This window comes from Eublepharis macularius, chromosome 19 (assembly GCF_028583425.1).
Source record: "Eublepharis macularius isolate TG4126 chromosome 19, MPM_Emac_v1.0, whole genome shotgun sequence".
Lineage (NCBI taxonomy): Eukaryota > Metazoa > Chordata > Lepidosauria > Squamata > Eublepharidae > Eublepharis > Eublepharis macularius.
In genome coordinates, this window is record NC_072808.1 from 7195844 (window position 1) to 7214331 (window position 18488).

General features: G+C 44.2%; 2 protein-coding genes across 6 annotated transcripts in view; one reads left to right on the forward strand and one right to left on the reverse strand.

The window, feature by feature from the left end:
* LOC129346175 (unconventional myosin-Ia-like) overlaps positions 1-2734 on the reverse strand; it is a 62294-nt gene extending 59560 nt beyond the window's left edge. For all 5 annotated transcript variants that reach the window (XM_055003478.1, XM_055003481.1, XM_055003480.1 and 2 more), the window contains exon 1: positions 2623-2734. The gene's annotated coding sequence lies outside the window, so the exon portion shown is untranslated. The remainder of the gene's footprint in view (positions 1-2622) is intronic.
* Positions 2735-13960: 11226 nt separating this feature from the next.
* LOC129346549 (uncharacterized) lies at positions 13961-18347 on the forward strand. The gene is made up of 4 exons (XM_055003889.1): positions 13961-14327; positions 16533-16628; positions 17321-17494; positions 18034-18347. The coding sequence occupies exons 1-4, from the start codon at positions 14024-14026 to the stop codon at positions 18159-18161; spliced, it is 702 nt and encodes a 233-aa protein (XP_054859864.1). The 5' UTR covers positions 13961-14023; the 3' UTR covers positions 18162-18347.
* The last annotated feature ends 141 nt before the right edge of the window (positions 18348-18488 follow it).

Here is an 18488-nt window from a genome sequence, read left to right on the forward strand (position 1 = left end):
CCAAATGATAGCTAAAGGGCATTGAAAGTGCATTATCCAATGTGTGCGGAATCAAGGTCTCCACAAGAGGTGTTTCCAAGCTCTAAGGCCTTTCAACTGAAGAATGGGTCCTTATGCATGAGAAGAAAATGCTCTAGTACTCAGTATGGCTACTCTCGATCTAGTAATTCCGAAGGAACTCTGCTAGCTGAGAGTCTTTAACTTGAACTGCTGGGGATTGAACCTAAGACCTCATCCATGCAATGCACATGTTCGGTCGCTAACCTACGGCGCCTCCGAGAACCCACGGGAAATCCTGCTCCTATCCAAGTGTGACTCAAAGTCCTGCTGCCTGCACCACACATTAACTACCTAGGTGCACTCAGCAAGCCACAATTAGCCTTATGTGTGATGATAAAGTCCAAGGCTGCAGTTCTGCAAGTTGTTCAGCTGGTTAAACCTACTGCAGAGCTAAAGCTGTACGCTGGGCTGCCTCCCAGAATATAGTTGGAGCGTATATGAAACTGGTGAAGGCAGGCAGGTCTGGATCTAATCACTGCCTGCATGGGAGGCCTCGGGGAAGTCCTGTATAGGCTGCCTCGAGTGCCAAAGTGGAAGAAACGATGAGGTATCCAGGTAGTTACAAATAAGCATCTTTAGAGGGAAATCCCAACAAAACCTTCCTTCCCTTAAAAAAAAAATCCCCTGATTTAGCAATGTCTTGTATCTGGCTGGGAGGAGCTGGAGAAGATGTTGGTAGTAAGGAGCAGCTGAGGTTGTTTTCCTCTCTGCCCAGATATTTAAATCCTTGCCAAGCCCAGATTAATTCATTTGAAATGTGGTGCTGGAGGAGAGTTTTGCAGATACCATGGTCAGCCAAAAAGACCAATAAGTGGGTACTAGATCAAATCAAGCCTGAATCCTAAAATGACAAAACTGAGGCTATCATACTTTGGTCACATCATGAGAAGACAAAATTCTCTGGAAAAGACAATAATGCTAGGAAAAGCGGAAGGCAGTAGAAAAAGAGGAAGACCTAAAACGAGATGGCTGGACTCAATAAAAGAAGCCACGTCCTCCAGTTTGCAAGATCTGAGCAAGTCTGTTAATGATAGGACATTTGGGAGGTCTTTCCTTCATAGGGTTGCCTTAGGTCAGTGTTGATGTGATGGCACATAACACACACACATGTTCAGAGGCACAAACTCTTGGGCATGAGCCAAAATCCTGAGCGCCGGAACCTCAAGCTGGGCAGAGGATCAGCCGGCGGTAGGGGGTTCCGAGCAATCAGAACCCCCTACCACCACCACCCCGTTTCTTATTTGTTACTGTAGCTATTTTTATTGTTTTGTTAGCTGATTTGGGCCCCCACTGGGGAGAAGAGATGGATACAAAGGTACTAAATAAAGACATTATGTAACTATCTATAATTCTTTACGGAAAACATTTTGGACTGGAGAAAGGCAACTTTAGAGTGAACAATGTGTCCATGATCTTAAGATGAGTCATGGAAGCCTTATGGGTGACAATTAGCCCGTTGCAAACAATGGTTACTGCGGAAATTAAAATAAAAGATGTTGTGGGTTAGGGGGGAGAGGAAGGGGGGACTGCTGAGATGTGAACAATAACAAAACCACGTAAGTGGATTGTACACTAGTAGCATTTAAATAATGGTTTACCTTGGGAGGGAGAATTCGATCTCCATTCCACTGCGACTGTTCTCATAAATACCACCACTTTGTCAATTTGGAGTAAAGATTGTTACCCCAAGTCTTTGTTTAGACACTGCTTTTAATTTGCAAATATGCTTTCTTTAATCTAGTTCACCCTTTGCAACTACCCTCCATGATAGCTTGCAGTTGTTCCCATTTATCTGAGTAGAAGTTGCGGCTGCAAGATGGTAACATGCCACAAGGCAACCGTGAAATCGTGGTTCTCTTTCTGTCTTCCTGTATACTATCACTGCCAGGCACTAAAGCTGAGTCTGGAAACTGGTAAATAATTTTAAGGGTCTCTGAGAACGTGCAAAGTGATTTTTCTGCAGCAGTCACTCACACAACCCAATTCAATGCACTTAAAGTAAAGAGTAAGGCTTCTACAGCACATAGCATAACTATCATGCAAACCTGAGCACTTCTACACCCTATCTAATTCCAAAAGCTGGTCTGCATTTCTCTAATAAAGAACTCTCCTCCTCCCCATGCCCTCCTTCTCGCCACCAGCACTTCTCAAAAATATTTTTGTGCGTGCAAGCATGGAAGAAATTTTGTCGTCTCAGCTAAAACTCCAAACAAGGCTCTTGGCTTCTGCTCAGGAAGTGTGTGTGTGCGGGAAAGAAATAAAGTTTTAAGGCTTCCTCTGGGAATCAGAAACAAGACAGACTTCAAATGCACCGGGGTTTCCTCCAGATGTGAGTAGAGGTCTGTTTTCGCAATAACACATAGAGGATGCCCTCCCAGAAAACAAACACCCCATCTAGGATGTAGATTTCCTATTCTGCCGAAGAAGGGAAAATAGCTCCAGCTCCCGGTGTGCAAAGCCTTGGACAATGGCAAAGTGGTTTCAATTGCAAACAAGCATTAAGTTGGCAAAGCAGCAGTGATGGGCTGTGAAGGAAATATCAAGGCAGTTTCAGATACTCACCCTCTGGGCAAAGGATTGGTCCTACAACTCCAAAGTCAGGTCTTTGCTTCCAATTCTAACCCTGGGTAAGGAGCCAAGAGAACAAGGAAGCAGCCCCCAGCTCAGCTGGAGCTGTCCATGGTTTATGGCTTCTGCAAAAGCTGGTTTCTCTCACAGCAGCCTTTGCCACACCCACTTCCTTTCTGCGCTGCCAGCCACCAAAGACCTCCTCCCCCCAACCACTCAGCACTCAAGACTGCAAAGTCAATATGTTAATCATTACATACTAGCAAAGTGCTCATCAATATGATGGATAGATGGGAGGGGTGTCTATGGAAAGAGGACTGGGATATTGCAAGGATCCAAAGGGAGTGCAATGCATTTGGGGCTGCTCTGTGCACTGACATAATACCGTCCTCCCTCTGAGATTCCTACCAGTCCATGAGAGCTGGAAAGCTGTCTCTCTGGGAACCAAGATCAAGATAATCCAAACGATGGTATTCCCCATTACGATGTATGGATGTGAATGTTGAAGAGTGAAGAAAGCTGACGGGAAGAAAATGGATTCATTTGTAATGTGGTGCTGGAGGAGAGTTTTGCAGATACCACAGACAGCCAAAAAGACAAATAAGTGTATACTAGATCAAATCAATCTTGAATCCTCCCTAGAAGCTAAAATGACAAAATAATAATATAATAATAGCAATAACAACATTTGATTTATATAACACCGTTCAGGATGACTTAACACCCACTCAGAGTGGTTTACTGAGGCTACTGTACTTTGGCCACATCATCAGAAGACAAGATTCTCTGGAAAAGTCAATAATGCTAGGAAAAGTGGAAGGCAGTAGGAAAAGAGGAAAACCTAAAACAGGATGGCTTGACTCAATAAAACAAGCCACGTCTCCCAGTTTGCAGGATCTGAGCAAGTCTGTTAAAGATAGGACGTTTTGGAGGTCTTTCATTCACAGGGTCGCTGTAGGTTGGAGGTGACTTGACAGCACATAACATACACACACATGAGAGCTGGAATACCCATTGTTAGAGGTAGAGACCAGGTAGCAACCAGGTGGTAACAATCACCCGCCTATCTGTCAGATACGCCCTGCCTATCTGCCATGTGTATCTTTCTGCCTTACATTCTGACCCTCTGAGAATGTGTAAAGAGCATCATGTTACTGCGTGGCTGTCAGTTGCTTATCTTGCAGGTGTTTTGGGCTGGCCTGGGAACATGGCCTGGGAGTGCCAGCCGGGGCCCTATCACTCTGAGATTTGGAACGAGCTCATTCACCCTCCTCGCTCACCCACCCTCCAAGACCCTGCGTGCCAAATCCTTAACGGTCCCTATCCCAAAGGCAGGAACGCTCTACTATAACTAACCTTGCTTTCTCCCATTACATCACTTCTGCCAATGCTACTATCTGTGTGCACTGATACTGACGGATCTCTAATAAAGCAACTTTAACTCTTACACTGGAGTGTTTGCAGTGAAGTACTTGGGGCTCTAACCAGCAGAACCTGACACTGTCTGTCCTTCCCCACCAGGTCTTCTGTTTGCAAGCCTTCCCCCCACCCATGTAGGTTGGTAGCAGAAGCCTTGGACTGAAGCAGTCCCCCACCCCCCAATGTTAAAATACGCTAATACCAGTCCTGACCTTAATTATTTCAGGACAGATTTCTTGTGCGCACGGACTCCCATTTCTAGAAGAAGACTTATAAAAGTCTCCCTTTTAAACTAATCAATGTGTCTTGGACTATCTGAGAATGAAGACTATCGCCTTCTAGTGGTTTTCTAACATGTAACAGCTTGGCTATGTGTATTTCCCCACATTTGTTATAATTTTCTTCTGCCACATATTCTCATGTATGGTGAATTTGGGGGGAGCTTTACCAAGACACAAGACTTCCCTACACCAGCCACATGTTTGGACAATTGTACTTTATAACCCATAGATGGTAACATTGAATTCTTCCCCGCAACACAGTTTTCATGGTTAGAACAGTGGAGTTTTATTTAGTAAAAACTGCTTGTCTCTCGCACTTTTTCTGCCAAGTTTTCTGACGTTAGAATTCCAAGTTTTCATTATGATTTGAAATTATTTAAGTAACTTGCAGTTTTTGTGAAATACTTTCTTGGATGTTGTTAATATTCAGTACTTCTTCCCCATGTTTTTCACACATTATTACTACTTACTGCTTTTAATTTTGTATATGGTGATACAGAACCAAATGCTAATATCTTTGGAGGACAACCATTGACTTTAAAGCACCTTAATACATTTTGAAAGAGGTCAGGTTAAAAGAAGTCCATAAAATTAACTTTTGTGCTATAAAAAATCTTTCAGTCTTAAAAGGGTTAAACATTATAGATACTACAGTCTCTGATCACACTTAGGGCCAAGCTACACATGACGAAAGACACTTGCCTGGCAAGTGGATTGAGTGGAGGGCAAGTGAACAGGGAGAAATACACTTGCCATTCAAGTGTCATTCGTCATGTGTAGCTTGGCCCTGAGGCTAAGTTTTCTCTTAGGGCCAAGCTACACATGACGAATGACACTTGAACAGCAAGTGTATTTCTCCCTGTTCACTTGCCCTCCACTCAATCCACTTGCCGTTCAAGTGTCATTCGTCATGTGTAGCTTGGCCCTAAGTAAGACTCTTGATAATTACTAGAGTCTGTACTACAACTGATGTTTAAGTACGCAGTGAAATGCTAGCAGATACCAAACTGCGCTGCATTTAAGAAAACTATAATTACAGAAACAACTTTCATTTGTATCCATCTTCTTCCAGAGTGAAGCTCTTTTCAATTAATAGTATTCAAAAGCCTGTGGATGGGCCTATTTGCTCTACTGTTGACTGTAACAAATGCTAATCCATATTGACCCGAACTGTCATGGAGACAGCAGTAAGCAGTCTGTGGCCTGATATTAGCCAAGGAGTCAACATGGACATTTTCGATGACAACTGACTAGTGCAAAAGGTTTTTCACATATTATGACGTTAACACACAAAATCCATTTTCCCCATACGTGTAGAGAACAGGAATGAATAACGCCATTAATACACAACACGGGCTTGTTTTCAGCCCCCCCCCCTCACTTTCTCGGCACTACAGACAACACTATTTATTACAATTCTTTAAACCAAACGTTTTTTCAAGGCTGTATTTTAATAGAATGTCTTCTCCTCCATCAAAAAACAGGACAGGAAAATATGTTATTGAAAATTTCAGATACGGAGAGCAATGCGAACAAGGCTGTTCTCAGCATGGGTTAACTTTGAACACAAGAAGCACAAAATAAATCATCTACTTCCGTAAAGGAAGAACCAGGAAATAGTGTCAAAATTCCTCAAACAATACTAAAGCCTTCATTCCAAGTAACACCACGAATCTGTAACTAGAGGTAAAAGAACAACGACAGCACTATGCAAAACCAGCTATAGTTGTCTATAGCCCTAAAGACATAACATATCTATGTACACAGGCAAAGCACATGGTGGAGGAGCTGGAACAAATGCACTAGCCCTACCCCATAATGCGCACATTTCCACAGATGTGGCCACAACACCTGTGTACATACAAGATGTATGCATGTTAGTTCCATTCCCAATCATTAGGATACAGCCAGTTTGGTGTAGTGGTTAAGAGCGCGGGACTCTAATCTGTTTGAATTTTCTTTATTTAAACTATAAACTATACACCATAACATAATAAACAATAAACATAGAGAATAAGAAAAAAAACACACAATTCTAAACATGACACACTAACCATACATACATCTATAAAATTAAGAGGAAAAGAAAAAAGAAAACAAAAACCCCCTAAATTACAAGTTGAGTTCCGATTTTCTCCGCAACAAGTATATATCATTTCTAGAGTCCCACTTATTCTAAGTTAGTCACAAACCCCCTCTTTTTTCTATTGTTCATGTTTCTTAATCCATAAATCCAGATGTCAACAAATTCTTGTTATCCATTTCATGCAAAAAGTCTATTAATGGTTTCCATTCAGTCAAGAAGTTAACTAATGTCCTCTCTCTAATTAATGCAGTAAGTTTTGACATTAATGCAAACTCCAACACTTTTGTCCACCACTCTTGCTGCTGTAATAAAGTATAAAAACCGTGTTCTAAAACTTTTTTCCAACTGGCTGTCCATTATTCCCAACAGAACAGTCTCTGGTTTCAGCTGACGTTTAATCTTCAAAATCTGCATCGATGATTGTATCTGCAGCCAAAAACTCTTTGCTTTCTTATGGGACTCTAATCTGGAGAGCCAGGTTTGATTCCCCACTCCTCCGCTTGAAGCCAGCTGGGTGCTCTTGGGTCAGTCACAGCTCTCTCAGAGCTCTCTCAGCCCCACCCACCTCACAGGGTGTTTTGTTGTGGGGATAATAATGACATACTTTGTAAACCACTCTGAGTGGGCATTAAGTTGTCCTGAAGGGCGGTATATAAATCAAATATTATTATTATTAGAGCTGTAGCATCGTACTCACAGTCAAGCAAACGCACATAGATGGGAGCATGGCGAACTTCCCCATATTTTCAGGTCCTGTGCTCATGATGACAACCTAGTTCTCTGTATTGTATCCATCATATGCATGTCCCAAATTTCAGCTTTCTGGGTAGTCTGGAAGAAGTTAAGCATAATCCTGAGTACCCTGTCTTGAAGGATACACATGCACACTTTAGTACTGCTGTCCAGGTGGTTCTACCAAATTAGGTGAAATTTCCAGTACCACCAGTATCTGCTGGGGTGAAGAAGACTTCCCACGAGATTAGTCCAAACTTGTTTTTTATCAGAACCAACCAAAATGGCACAAAACATTTTGGTTGGTCCTATTAATAAAAAGTGTTATACGACTATAGTTTGGGGATATTGCTTTGGACAAAAGCAGCTCTCTTTCTACTACATAAAAATATGTTCTTTAAATGTTATAATCCTCCAACGGAGTTCGGCTCCATAACTTCTGAAGCAGCCCTGCCATTGCACGAAAAAGATTATGTCTCCTGATAAATTAGCAAAAAGGTACATCAAACAAATGTGGGCAACATGAACATTTTATCATCTTTGGTGGACTTGTTCTAAAGCAAAAAAATTTTGGTCACAAACTCATACGATAATACAGAAAATTTTGAAGATCAATATACAATTTAAACCAGAAGCCTTTTTGTTGGGACTAATGGACAAACAGTTGGAAAATAAACATGGTATTCTATTTTTATATGACAACAGTGGCTAGGCTTTCATATGCGCAAAAATGGAAAAGTATAGTACTGCGTTCACCAGATGACTGTGATATGAAAATGACGGTGTTAGCGGAGATGACTAAACTTACAGCTCTGATCAGAGATAAATCATCGTCTATCTTTATGGTTAATTGGAAACCCCTTATTGACTTTCTGCATGAGACGAGAAAAAAATGAACAGATGATTTATGGATTTGATTTCTAAGAAGATAAATTTGGGAAAAATAAATAGAAGGGGGGCAGTATTGAAAAAGTAAATTTTGGAGGTATCAAAACTGCAAGTACAATGCTTGTAAAGATATGGTAGGTGTTGTTGAGAAAAATGGAAAATGAAATATATATTATTTTTCTTTGCTTTTTTTCCTTAATTTTTGTTCTTTTTTCTTGCTTTCTTTCTCTTCTTTTTATTTCTTTTCTTTTCTTTCTCTTTTCTCTGACCTTTCTTATTGGGCTGTTAAACTTATCAATAAAATTAAAAGTATTAACAAAACCAAAAAGATTAAGTGAAAATCCAAGATATCTTTGACTAACGGAATACATTTGGCATAGAAAGGTATGGGTGCAATCTGAGTCTTTATCCTTTAGTTAGCATCTTCTTGATGTTAGTACTCCACCCATGCTCCCTCAGCACTGATCAGATGTTAGACCTGGGGTCCAAGTCCAATCCTGTGGTGATATTGTTACGCCATTCACGGTTTAAATGCTGTGCTCATGCGCGCTGTTACCCATGGAACACATACGTTGCAGCGTTCTGAAGTCCAAGTTTCAGTACAAAAAATAATCAGGAAGCAACTCTAGTATCGAATGTGAACATAATGAGCTGGGTACAACCAGCTTTTCTGCTAGCTTTCTCTGTGGTGGCCCCTACCCCATGGACCGGCCGGCCTGAGGAGGTCAGGCGAGCCCCCACGCTCCAGGCTTTCTGCAAACAATGCAAAACTGAGTTTTTCAAAAAGGCCTTTTTCTCAGCTTAGAGGGTGGTATTGTAGGAAAGGGCTCCCAGATGTTTCACTAATGAGTTAAATCCATAGATTTCACCATTATGGTGCCTTACATATTATCTGTTGTTTTAAATATGTACTCTATACTACCTGTGCTTCATGTTATTTAATGTAAGTCCTAGAATTGATTATGTTCTGTTTCAGCAATTCCTCAACCCCATATTGGATCCTTGCTAATGCTATGCCTTTGTAAACTTGTATTCATTTACCCTATGACATTATGGAAACGTTCTTGACGCTGCATGGAAATGCCCGCCCTTGTCCTTGCCACTGATTGTACTAATCTCACACTATGTAATCCACCTGGAGTCTCAGTGAGAAAGGCGGACTATAAATGACACAAATATATGAATGAATGAATGAATGAATGAATGAATGAATGAATGAATGAATGAATGAAATAGTGCAAAAGGGAGAAGAGTGTCCCTTCTGACTACCAAAAAGGCTATATTGGGGGTCATGCATGGACCAAAGCCATGGAAGATGGGGGTTGTACCATGAAGGGGGGCTGGGTGAGATGGAGTGCATCGGTTGGCAGGATCCAGACAACCTGAAGGGAACATAATCTTGTCATAATGTAAACGCAAATATCCAGACACAGCGATTCCTTGCAGAATCTATGAAGCAATTTTCCCCAGGCCAGTTTGGCTAGGGATCCTGACAGTGTTTTGCCATCTTCTGGGCATGCAGCAAGGGTCACTGGGTGTGGGGGGGAAGGGGAGGTAGTTAGGAATTTCCTGCATTGTGCATGGGGTTGGACTAGATGACCCTAGAGGTCCCTTCCAACCCTATGATTCTATTATTCTATTCTATGAATCATCCACAGGAGCACCTCTTTGCACAAGTGACGCCACAGCAACAAGGATGCAGCCCCTAAGCAGGCCTTTGAAACCAGTCCGACCATATGCAGCAAACGCATTTCAACTTTACTTTTAAGGCAGCTCTTACGACTTGGGGCGCAGGGAAGGCAGAGCACGGTGAACCGCAGCAGCTCGGACGATCTGCTCGTTGCGCCTTCCTGCAGTTTACTACAGCGAGGCTTGAGGCAAACACTGGCCTATCAGGAGATGCTGCTAAACTCGTCATCCAAGCAAGCACTGGAGCAAGACGAGACCATCAAGCTCAGCTGATGGCTGCTATAATAATTGCCAGGCTGCAGTCACCTAACAAGGTCCTTGTTTGCAGCAGTTTTTCTCCCTCTTCCTTTCCTCCCCCCCCCCCCCCCCAGCTCCATAGTTTTGTCTGCCCAGCCAGAGCTTGCAAAGGGGTAGCCCTGTCAGAGCGCTACAGCAAAATAAAACAACCTTTCCTAATTTCCCCTCCCTGTTTTCAACACTTGTCTTTCATTTTACTCTCTTCCTTTCATGTGTGTGTGTTATGTGCCGTCAAGTCGCCTGCCTCCAACCTATGGCGACCCTACGAAGGAAAGACCTCCAAAACGTTCTATCTCTAACAGACCTACTCAGATCCTGTGAACTGGAGGACGTGGCTTCTTTGACTGAGTCAAACCATCTCATTTTAGGTCTTCCTCTTTTCCTGCTGCCTTCCACTTTTCCTAGCTTTATTGACTTTTCTAGAGAATCTTGTCTTCTCATGATGTGACCAAAGTGCAATAGCCTTAGTTTTGTCATTTTCGCTTCTAGGGAGAATTCAGGCTTGATTTGATCTAGGACTCACTTATTTGTCTTTTGGGCCATCCGTGGTATCCACAAAACTCTCTTCCAGCACCACATTTCAAATGAATCCATTTTCTTCCTGCCAGCTTTCTTCACTGTCCAGCTTTCACATCCATATATAGTAATGGGGAATACCATAGTTTGGATTATCTTGATCTTGGTTCCCAGAGAGAGATCTTTATCTTTAAGGATCTTATCTAGTTCCCCCACAGCTGCTCTTCCAAGTCTCAATCTTCTTCTGATTTCTTCATTGCAGTCTCCCTTTTGGTTGATGATCTGTAATTTCTCTCTCACTCCAACTTCTTCTTCTTCTATTGGTGGGACATCTAATACTCCTTCACGTTTTGTTACTGTAGGTATTAACCACATTATATGATAACATATTTTTTTAAAGTCTGCAAAATCAAACGCATTGATCTCAGTAATTCTCACAGAGCACCACTACATAACTCATTTTGCCTCTGCTTTGGTACAAGTGTAAACTGAAATAGATTTCTTACTGATTTACTTTCTAAAGATGTATTGAAATATTCAGATTTTGTGGAATAGAGTCCACTTCATTGGATGTAAGAAGTGTATCCTATATCGGTAGACACAAATGTATATGTGTAAATGTAAAATTACAAAATTAGACACATAGCTATAGAGAAATAAATATTGAGAGGCACGGTCTGTGAAAACTGAATAGATGAGGAGGGCATTTTTGGCAGGAGCAGCTTGGATGGGATGTAGGAGGAAAGTTACTCCAGCTGATTTACACAAAGGCTTATGTAGCTACTAGGCTCTACCCCCTGCACTAGCAAAATTTAACAGTACTTTGAATACTGAATGAGCAGTCCTTCATCCTGCCAAATACCTGATGAAGCAACAGCAATAGCAAACATCCTTTTTTGGTGAACTATAGGCAAAATTAGATTGGCAAGAAATGTCATACGCTCTTTCCTGTTTCCTGTTATGGTGGGAAACCCCCCACCAATTGATTGCATTGCCTACTATCACTCTGAGCAGGGGCAGAAGAAAAAATAATTTTGAATGCTGCAGGCCTCTGTGCCAACACATCACTTCCTGTAGAATCTGAAAGTGGCAATGGGTAGCTCTAGGGATTGCTGGAAACTCTATGGCAAAACCATGCTGTTTTACCATAGTGTTTCTTGTGATTCCTAGAGCCACCCATTGTCACTTATGGGTACAGCCCAGAAGTGATGTGTGACATCACCTACACCCCCATGTCCACACACCACAACAACCCTAAGTATTAGAGACTCATGAAAGCTCACTTAAAAACCTCTCTTATTGTATGTTGCCTGGTCTAGAATGTCCCGATACCTTCATTTTTGGTACTGCAACTCCCAACATCCCATCCCAATTTTCAAACACCTAGCATGATTTTTCTGATGAGTTATGCCTGCCACAGAAAACCTTTGCTTCCACTGTAGATAGCATTGGGGGGGGGGGGTTCCTAGGGATAACCTGGGCCAGGATATTTTGATTCCCTTCATTTCTGGCCCTGGAACTCCTATGATTATCCTGAAGCTGGTGGCCAGTTTTGAGATTCCTAGCTTTGTATCCTGACATGATGCCTGCCCCAAATGGACACACAGATGGGCAAACAGGTCCTTTTGTTATTAACAGGATAACAGAAGGGTAAAGCAGGGCAAATGATTTGTTTTGTTACAATATTTGATTCGGATCAGGGTCATATGGGGATGAAACAGATGAGATCTTTGTTTGGGGACACACAGTGGCTCTTGGCAGCCTGGGCTGCTAGGCAGGGGTGGGTGACCTGGCAGTAGGGCTACCAGCCTCCAGATGGGACCTAGAGGTCTTCTGGAATTCGAACCAATCTCTAGACTGTGTTATGTGCCATCAAGTCGCCTCCGACCTATGGCGACCCTATGAAGGAAAGACCTCCAAAACATCCTCTCATTAACAGACTTGCTCAGATCCTGCAAACTGGAGGACGTGGCTTCTTTTATTGAGTCAAGCCACCTCGTTTTAGGTCTTCCTCTTTTCCTGCTGCCTTCTGCTTTTCCTAGCATTATTGACTTTTCCAGAGAATCTTGTCTTCTCATGATGCAACCAAAGTACAATAGCCTCAGTTTTGTCATTTTAGCTTCTAGGGAGAATTCGGGCTTGATTTGATCTAGTATCCACTTATGTGTCTTTTTGGCTGTCCATGGTATCCGCAGAACTCTAGACTGTAATGACTCTATTCATTTATTTACAGTTCCCCTTGAGAAAATGGCTGCTTTAGAGTATGGACTCTGTGGCATTATACCCCACTAAGGGCCAAGCTACAAGTGACAAATGACACTTGAATGGCAAGTGGATTGAGTGGAGTGCAAGTGAACAGGGAGAAATACACTTGCCGTTCAAGTGTCATTCGTCACTTGTAGCTTGGCCCTAAGATCCCCCACACACCCTTTACCCAGCCTTCCCCAGGTTCTATTCCCAAATTACCAGGAATTTCCCTACCTGAAGCTAGCTACTTCACCTGACAGACCTAATTCCTATATGCATATATCTTTTGTGAATATAGACTGTTTGGAGATTCAGGTCAGCATGTGGAAGTTCAAGGAGAAGAGCAAATACGTGTGATTGTGCTCTCTCTCTCACACACACAATATATTTCCATATAGTTAGGATTCCCTTATCGTTGCACAATCTCACCACGGGCCCTTGAGCCTCCTAGACGACGTTGAATGTTTTACCTTTGATGCCACCTAGTGGACAAAAGGCACATTAGTTTATTCATTCCCTTCAAATTCAGACCTTTCCAAAGATGGTTCATCTTAAAGGTGCTACTGGACTCTTTACTATTTCTCGTCTTTAAGACGCCTCTGCCTCCTGTTTCATTTTTGCGTTAGGGAAGGGGCACTGGAGCGAGATACCCCGTTCTAACCCAGCCCTCCCGTACATTTTCCCCCGCTGGAATAAAATCGGCTGAAAGGGACTATGATTTTGGGCAGTAAAAGGGGAAGGGGAAGAGGCTTTCTGCTCACAACGACTGCAGGCCCGGAGGCCACGCGGTTTCTTTTCAGGCTTAAATGGTGCGCGCCTTGAGCGCAAGGCGCTCTGGCTGCGTTGGTGGGGAAGGCAGCTGCAGTCTGCCAGCCCCAGGTTGTGAAATTCCTGGAGATTTGGGGGATGGCACCTGGAAAAGGCAGGGTTTGGGGAGGGGAGGGACCTTAGCAGAGCTCACACCCCAAATCAGCCATTTCCTCCACAGGGGAACTGATTTCTGCTGCCTGGAGATCGGTTGCAATTCCGGGAGATCTCCCGCCGCCACCTGGAGGCTGGCAGCCTCCGCGTCCCCTTTCTTTGTCGGGACAACCGCCCTCCTTTTCCGGTAGAAAGCGAAAGCGAGCCTCGGCGGGAGGAAGCTCGAGCCAGCCCCTTCCTTTGGTTCCCGGCCCCGGTGGATTTCCCGCCCAGCTCGGGCGCTCTGCAGCCTCAAGAGCCTCGGGCATCCTCCGGCGCCATGGCTCACCGCACGCTGCTGAGAGTCCTCGACGACCTGAGCAGCGACGAGCTGCGCGCTTTTGCTTTCTACCTGCCGGAGCTCCCCGGGCAGCCCACCCGCATTCCCCGCGGGAAGCTGGACAACGCGGATCGCGTCCAGCTGGCCGAGCTGCTGCTGAAATACTACCCGGGAAGAGAGCTGGAGGTCGCGGCCAAAGTGTTGTATGAAGTCCCCAGGAGGGACCTGCTGAAGAAGTACCTCCTCCAGGGACAGGAAGGGGCTCCCACAATGGATGCCTCACCTGAGAAGGCACCTGCGGCAGGTAAACGTATTCCTAGATCCAGAGGAGTTAGTTAGCCATGTTGCAAAATAGGAAAGAGTCCAGTGGCACCTTTAAGACTAACCCACTTTATTGTAGCATAAGCTTCCGAGAACCACAGCTCTCTTTGTCAGATGCATCTGATGAAGAGAGCTGTGGTTCTCAAAAGCTTGTGCAACAATAAGGTGGGTTAAAGGTGCTACTAGACTCTTTATTATTTATTTATGTCATTTATGGTCCACCTTGCTCACTGAGGGCCAAGCTACAAGTGACGAATGACACTTGAACGGCAAGTGTATTTCTCCCTGTTCACTTGCCCTCCACTCAATCCACTTGCCGTTCAAGTGTCGTTTGTAACTTGTAGCTTGGCCCTCACGTGTATTCCTCCCTGTTCACTTGCCCTCCACTCAAGCCACTTGCCATTCAAGTGTCATTCATCATGTGTAGCTTGGCCCTGAGAGTCAAGGTGGATTACATAGTGTGAGAGTAGTGCAGTCAGTATCAAGGACAATTTCATAAACAATGCCACAGGGTAAATAAATACAAGTTTACAAAGACATAGCATTAGCAAGGATCCAATAAAGAGTTGAAGAGATGCTGAAACAAAACATAAGCAGTTCTAGGGCTGACACAGGAGCACATATTGAAAGCAACAGATTGTACGTAAAAGGCAACATAGCAGTGAAGTCTATGGTCCCTAACTCATTAGTGGAGCATCTGAGGCCCCTCCCTACAATCCAAAAGCCTTTTTGAATAATTCTGTTTTGCATTGTTTGTGGAAAGCTAGGAGAGTGGGGGCTCTCCTGAGCTCCTCAGACAGGCTGTTCCACAGGGCAGGGGCCACCACAGAGAAAGCATAGTGGTTAAGCGGTTGGATTGCTGTCAGCTCTCTGCTGCTGGTTCGAATCCCTCTTACTGCCATGAGCTCAGTAGGTGGCCATGGGTAAGCCACTCCTCTCAGCCCCAGCTCCCCCACCTGTGTTGTAGGGATAATCAAGCGATCTGTTTATTACAAAGACCAGCATAACACAGAAACAAGAACGTACACTACTCTAAAATACAATTTAAAAATATAAAACCAATATACGATTTAAAATGTGATAACAATATATGTTAAAAATTAAAAGTTATAAATAATTCCTAATAAGTAGAAATAATAGTTATGGCAGGAGATAATAATAACAGTATGTTCACCTCTCTGAGCGGCACTAATCTGTCTAGAAGAGCGGTATATAAACACACTGTTGTTATTGGAGGCTGGCTGATGGAGCAAGCAGGTAGTAAGCCAGAGCTGCCATAGATCCAACCCTCAGTCTGGTTATGATTACTTTATTATTAGTGCTTATATACTGCTCTTCTAGACAGATGAGTGCCTCACCCAGAGCGGTGAACAAGTTAATGTTATTATCCCCACAATACAGCTGGGGAGCTGGGGCTGAGAGCAATGGCTTACCCAAGGCCACCTGCTGAACTCATGGCGGTAGTGGGATTCAAACCAGCGGAGTGCTGGTTCACAGCCCAACCACTTAACAACTATGCTACAGCTGTGTATAGGCCGCTCTTCTAGACAGATTAGTGCCCCACTCAGAGCGGTGAACAAGTTATTGTTGTTATCCCCACAATACAGCTGGGGAGCTGGGGCTGAGAGGAGTGGCTTACCCGAGGCCACCTAGCCAGTATTTCTCATTATAACCTCAGAGTGTCTTTCACTGCTCTGCGCTTTCAGATGATACAAACGGCTCTCTTGGCAGGGCGTTATTCTCACACCACAGCTGCATTTGTGGATCATCTACAGTGGAGAACCTTTCTCGCTACCTACTTTATTGACTATTATATAGTGTACCCAGAGCTAAATTCTTGGCCAGAACCCTACCAGCCACAAACCCATATTCTGAAATCGAGAAGATTGTGTTTTGTTATCTGACACGGATAACCATGTGTCCCTACAGAGTCTCTCCATTTGCACTCGCAGCCAAAAAGATAAGATCTAAGGTGGTACTGAATGAGGCTGTTTCGTAATTCCTGGGACAGTGTGGTATACTGTACTGTCTTAATTAATTTTAATTAACCTTTTCAAACTGTGATACTGGATTTAACTGTTTATTAGTTGATGTTTGGAAAATTTGTGATGGCCTATGGCTATAGACGATAAACTCTTTGGTACTTTATTATTAGTGCAGCGCCATCAGTGTTCCTGTTGCTTTACAGGGTCACATACGCAAGGACAGCCGCTCCCGGTCAGTGAGAAGCCCAGAGAGCCCACTTCGAGGATGGCGAGCTTGGCTGAGACAACCCCAGCAGCCAGTGAGTACAGGACACAGAGTCTGGGCAGGTAGAGAGAGCCCAGTTACGATGAAATTATGTTTCTTTAATTATATTTATAGCTTGGCTTTCTGCTACCGTAGAACCCCGGGTAGCATAAGCAGGCTTCTCAAGAAGTCTCCCATATCTGAGACCCAAGAATAAAAACAGCAAAAACTTTCCGTTTATATACCACCCTTCAGGACAACGTAACATCCATTCAGTGCGGTTTACAAAGTATGCTATTACTAGTAAACAGAGCCCATTGTGAGGGGAAAATACAATGGGGCTCTGGAAAGAGCAGGGCAGGCAGGGCAGGCATTGCCGCCTTTGCCAGGCCCTGATCTGGTTGGGGGGAGGGCAAGGCAGCCGGGCCGGGCATTGCCCCCTCCACAGCACCTCGATTGGGGCAGGGGGAAGGCAGGATGGCCAGGCCTGGCATTGCCCCCTCCCCAGTGCCCCGATTGGGGGGGGCAGGCACCCTGGTGTGCTCCTTCACCTGGCAGCCACCTGGTTTGGCCCCATTGGGTGGAGTGGCAGGGAGGGCTGCCAGGGGGAGGGGAGGCAGGCAGCCTGGCGCACTCCTGCGCTGGCCTCCTCGACAAGCCCTGTTGTCGCGCGCTCACCTAACCCCGCTAGGGCCCCACGAGAGCTTGTTTCTTATATACCTCATTCATTTAATTTCTCTTTTTCAGGGCGAGTGTCGGAGAAGGACCTGATGAAGCTGGCTAGAAACCTGGGCAAGAACTGGAGGGCCATTGGTATCGAGTACCTGGGGGTAGAAGCATCACGTCTGGAACAGATTGAAGAGGAAAATCCTGGCAACGCGGTCATGCGAAACTTCTACATGCTAAAGAGCTGGAAGAACGGTGAGGGAGAGAAGGCCACTCCCGATCGGCTGTACCACATCCTTGCTCAGGGAGAGGTGCCTCTAGACCAAGAGGCTATTGAGTTCTTGAGGAGTTCTTGAAGACAATACAATAACCTTGGAGGATGTAGACTTTTGCCCTATATCTGGATTTCCTAGCCACCAGTGCATGTGTATGTCTTTGGATCTGAACATAAGCCCCCAAATCTAACAAAATTTGTGGTAGGGTATGAGCTTTCGTGAGCCACAGCTCACTTCTTCAGATACAAGGGAGCTGTGGCTCACGAAAGCCCATACCCTACCACAAATTTTGTTAGTTTTACAGGTGCTGCTGGACTTTTGTTCTTTTCCACTGCTACAGACAAACTGAAGAAGTGAGCTGTGGCTCACGAAAGCGCATACCCTACCACAAATTTTGTTAGTTTTACAGGTGCTGCTGGACCTTTGCTCTTTTCCACTTCTACGGACAGACTAACTGAAGAAATGAGCTGAGACACACGAAAGCTCCTACCCTACCACAAACTTTTGTTCATCTTCTAGGTGCTACTGGACTCTTGCTCTTTTCTACTGCGACAGACAAACTAACATGGCTACCCATCTTGATCTGCCCTCAAATCTGTTTGGGACTTCTCATCTCCGTGAAACGCTGGTCATTTTGTGGCTGCTGAGGACCCCTAGCCTCAAGACTGGTACTATATTTTAGAGAACCTCTGAGCATGTTAAGTGCCCAGCTATGCATCCGTCACCATGCACTCATAATGAAGGTCTTTGTTTCTGGTCCCCACAAATCTGAGTCCAGTTGAACACTGGATACTTAAAAGGGACTAGCTTCATCATAGCAAGAAAATCTATTTTTGTGCAACAGATCCGGCAATCCCTTCATCCATTTCATATAATGCTGTTGTAATTGTCATATACTTATCATGCCCACAATTGACAGGGGCTGTTCGCAAGAAGAATTTACAAAAAGGGGGTGGGGGGAGAATGAATTCAGT

Coding starts and splice junctions, on each gene's coding strand:
- LOC129346549 (XM_055003889.1), top strand. CDS start 14,024: ATGGCTCACCGCACGCTGCTGAGAGTCCTCGACGACCTGAGCAGCGAC. Junction 14,328..16,532: donor TGAGAAGGCACCTGCGGCAG/GTAAACGTATTC, acceptor GTTGCTTTACAG/GGTCACATACGCAAGGACAG. Junction 17,495..18,033: donor GCTAAAGAGCTGGAAGAACG/GTGAGGGAGAGA, acceptor TTCATCTTCTAG/GTGCTACTGGACTCTTGCTC.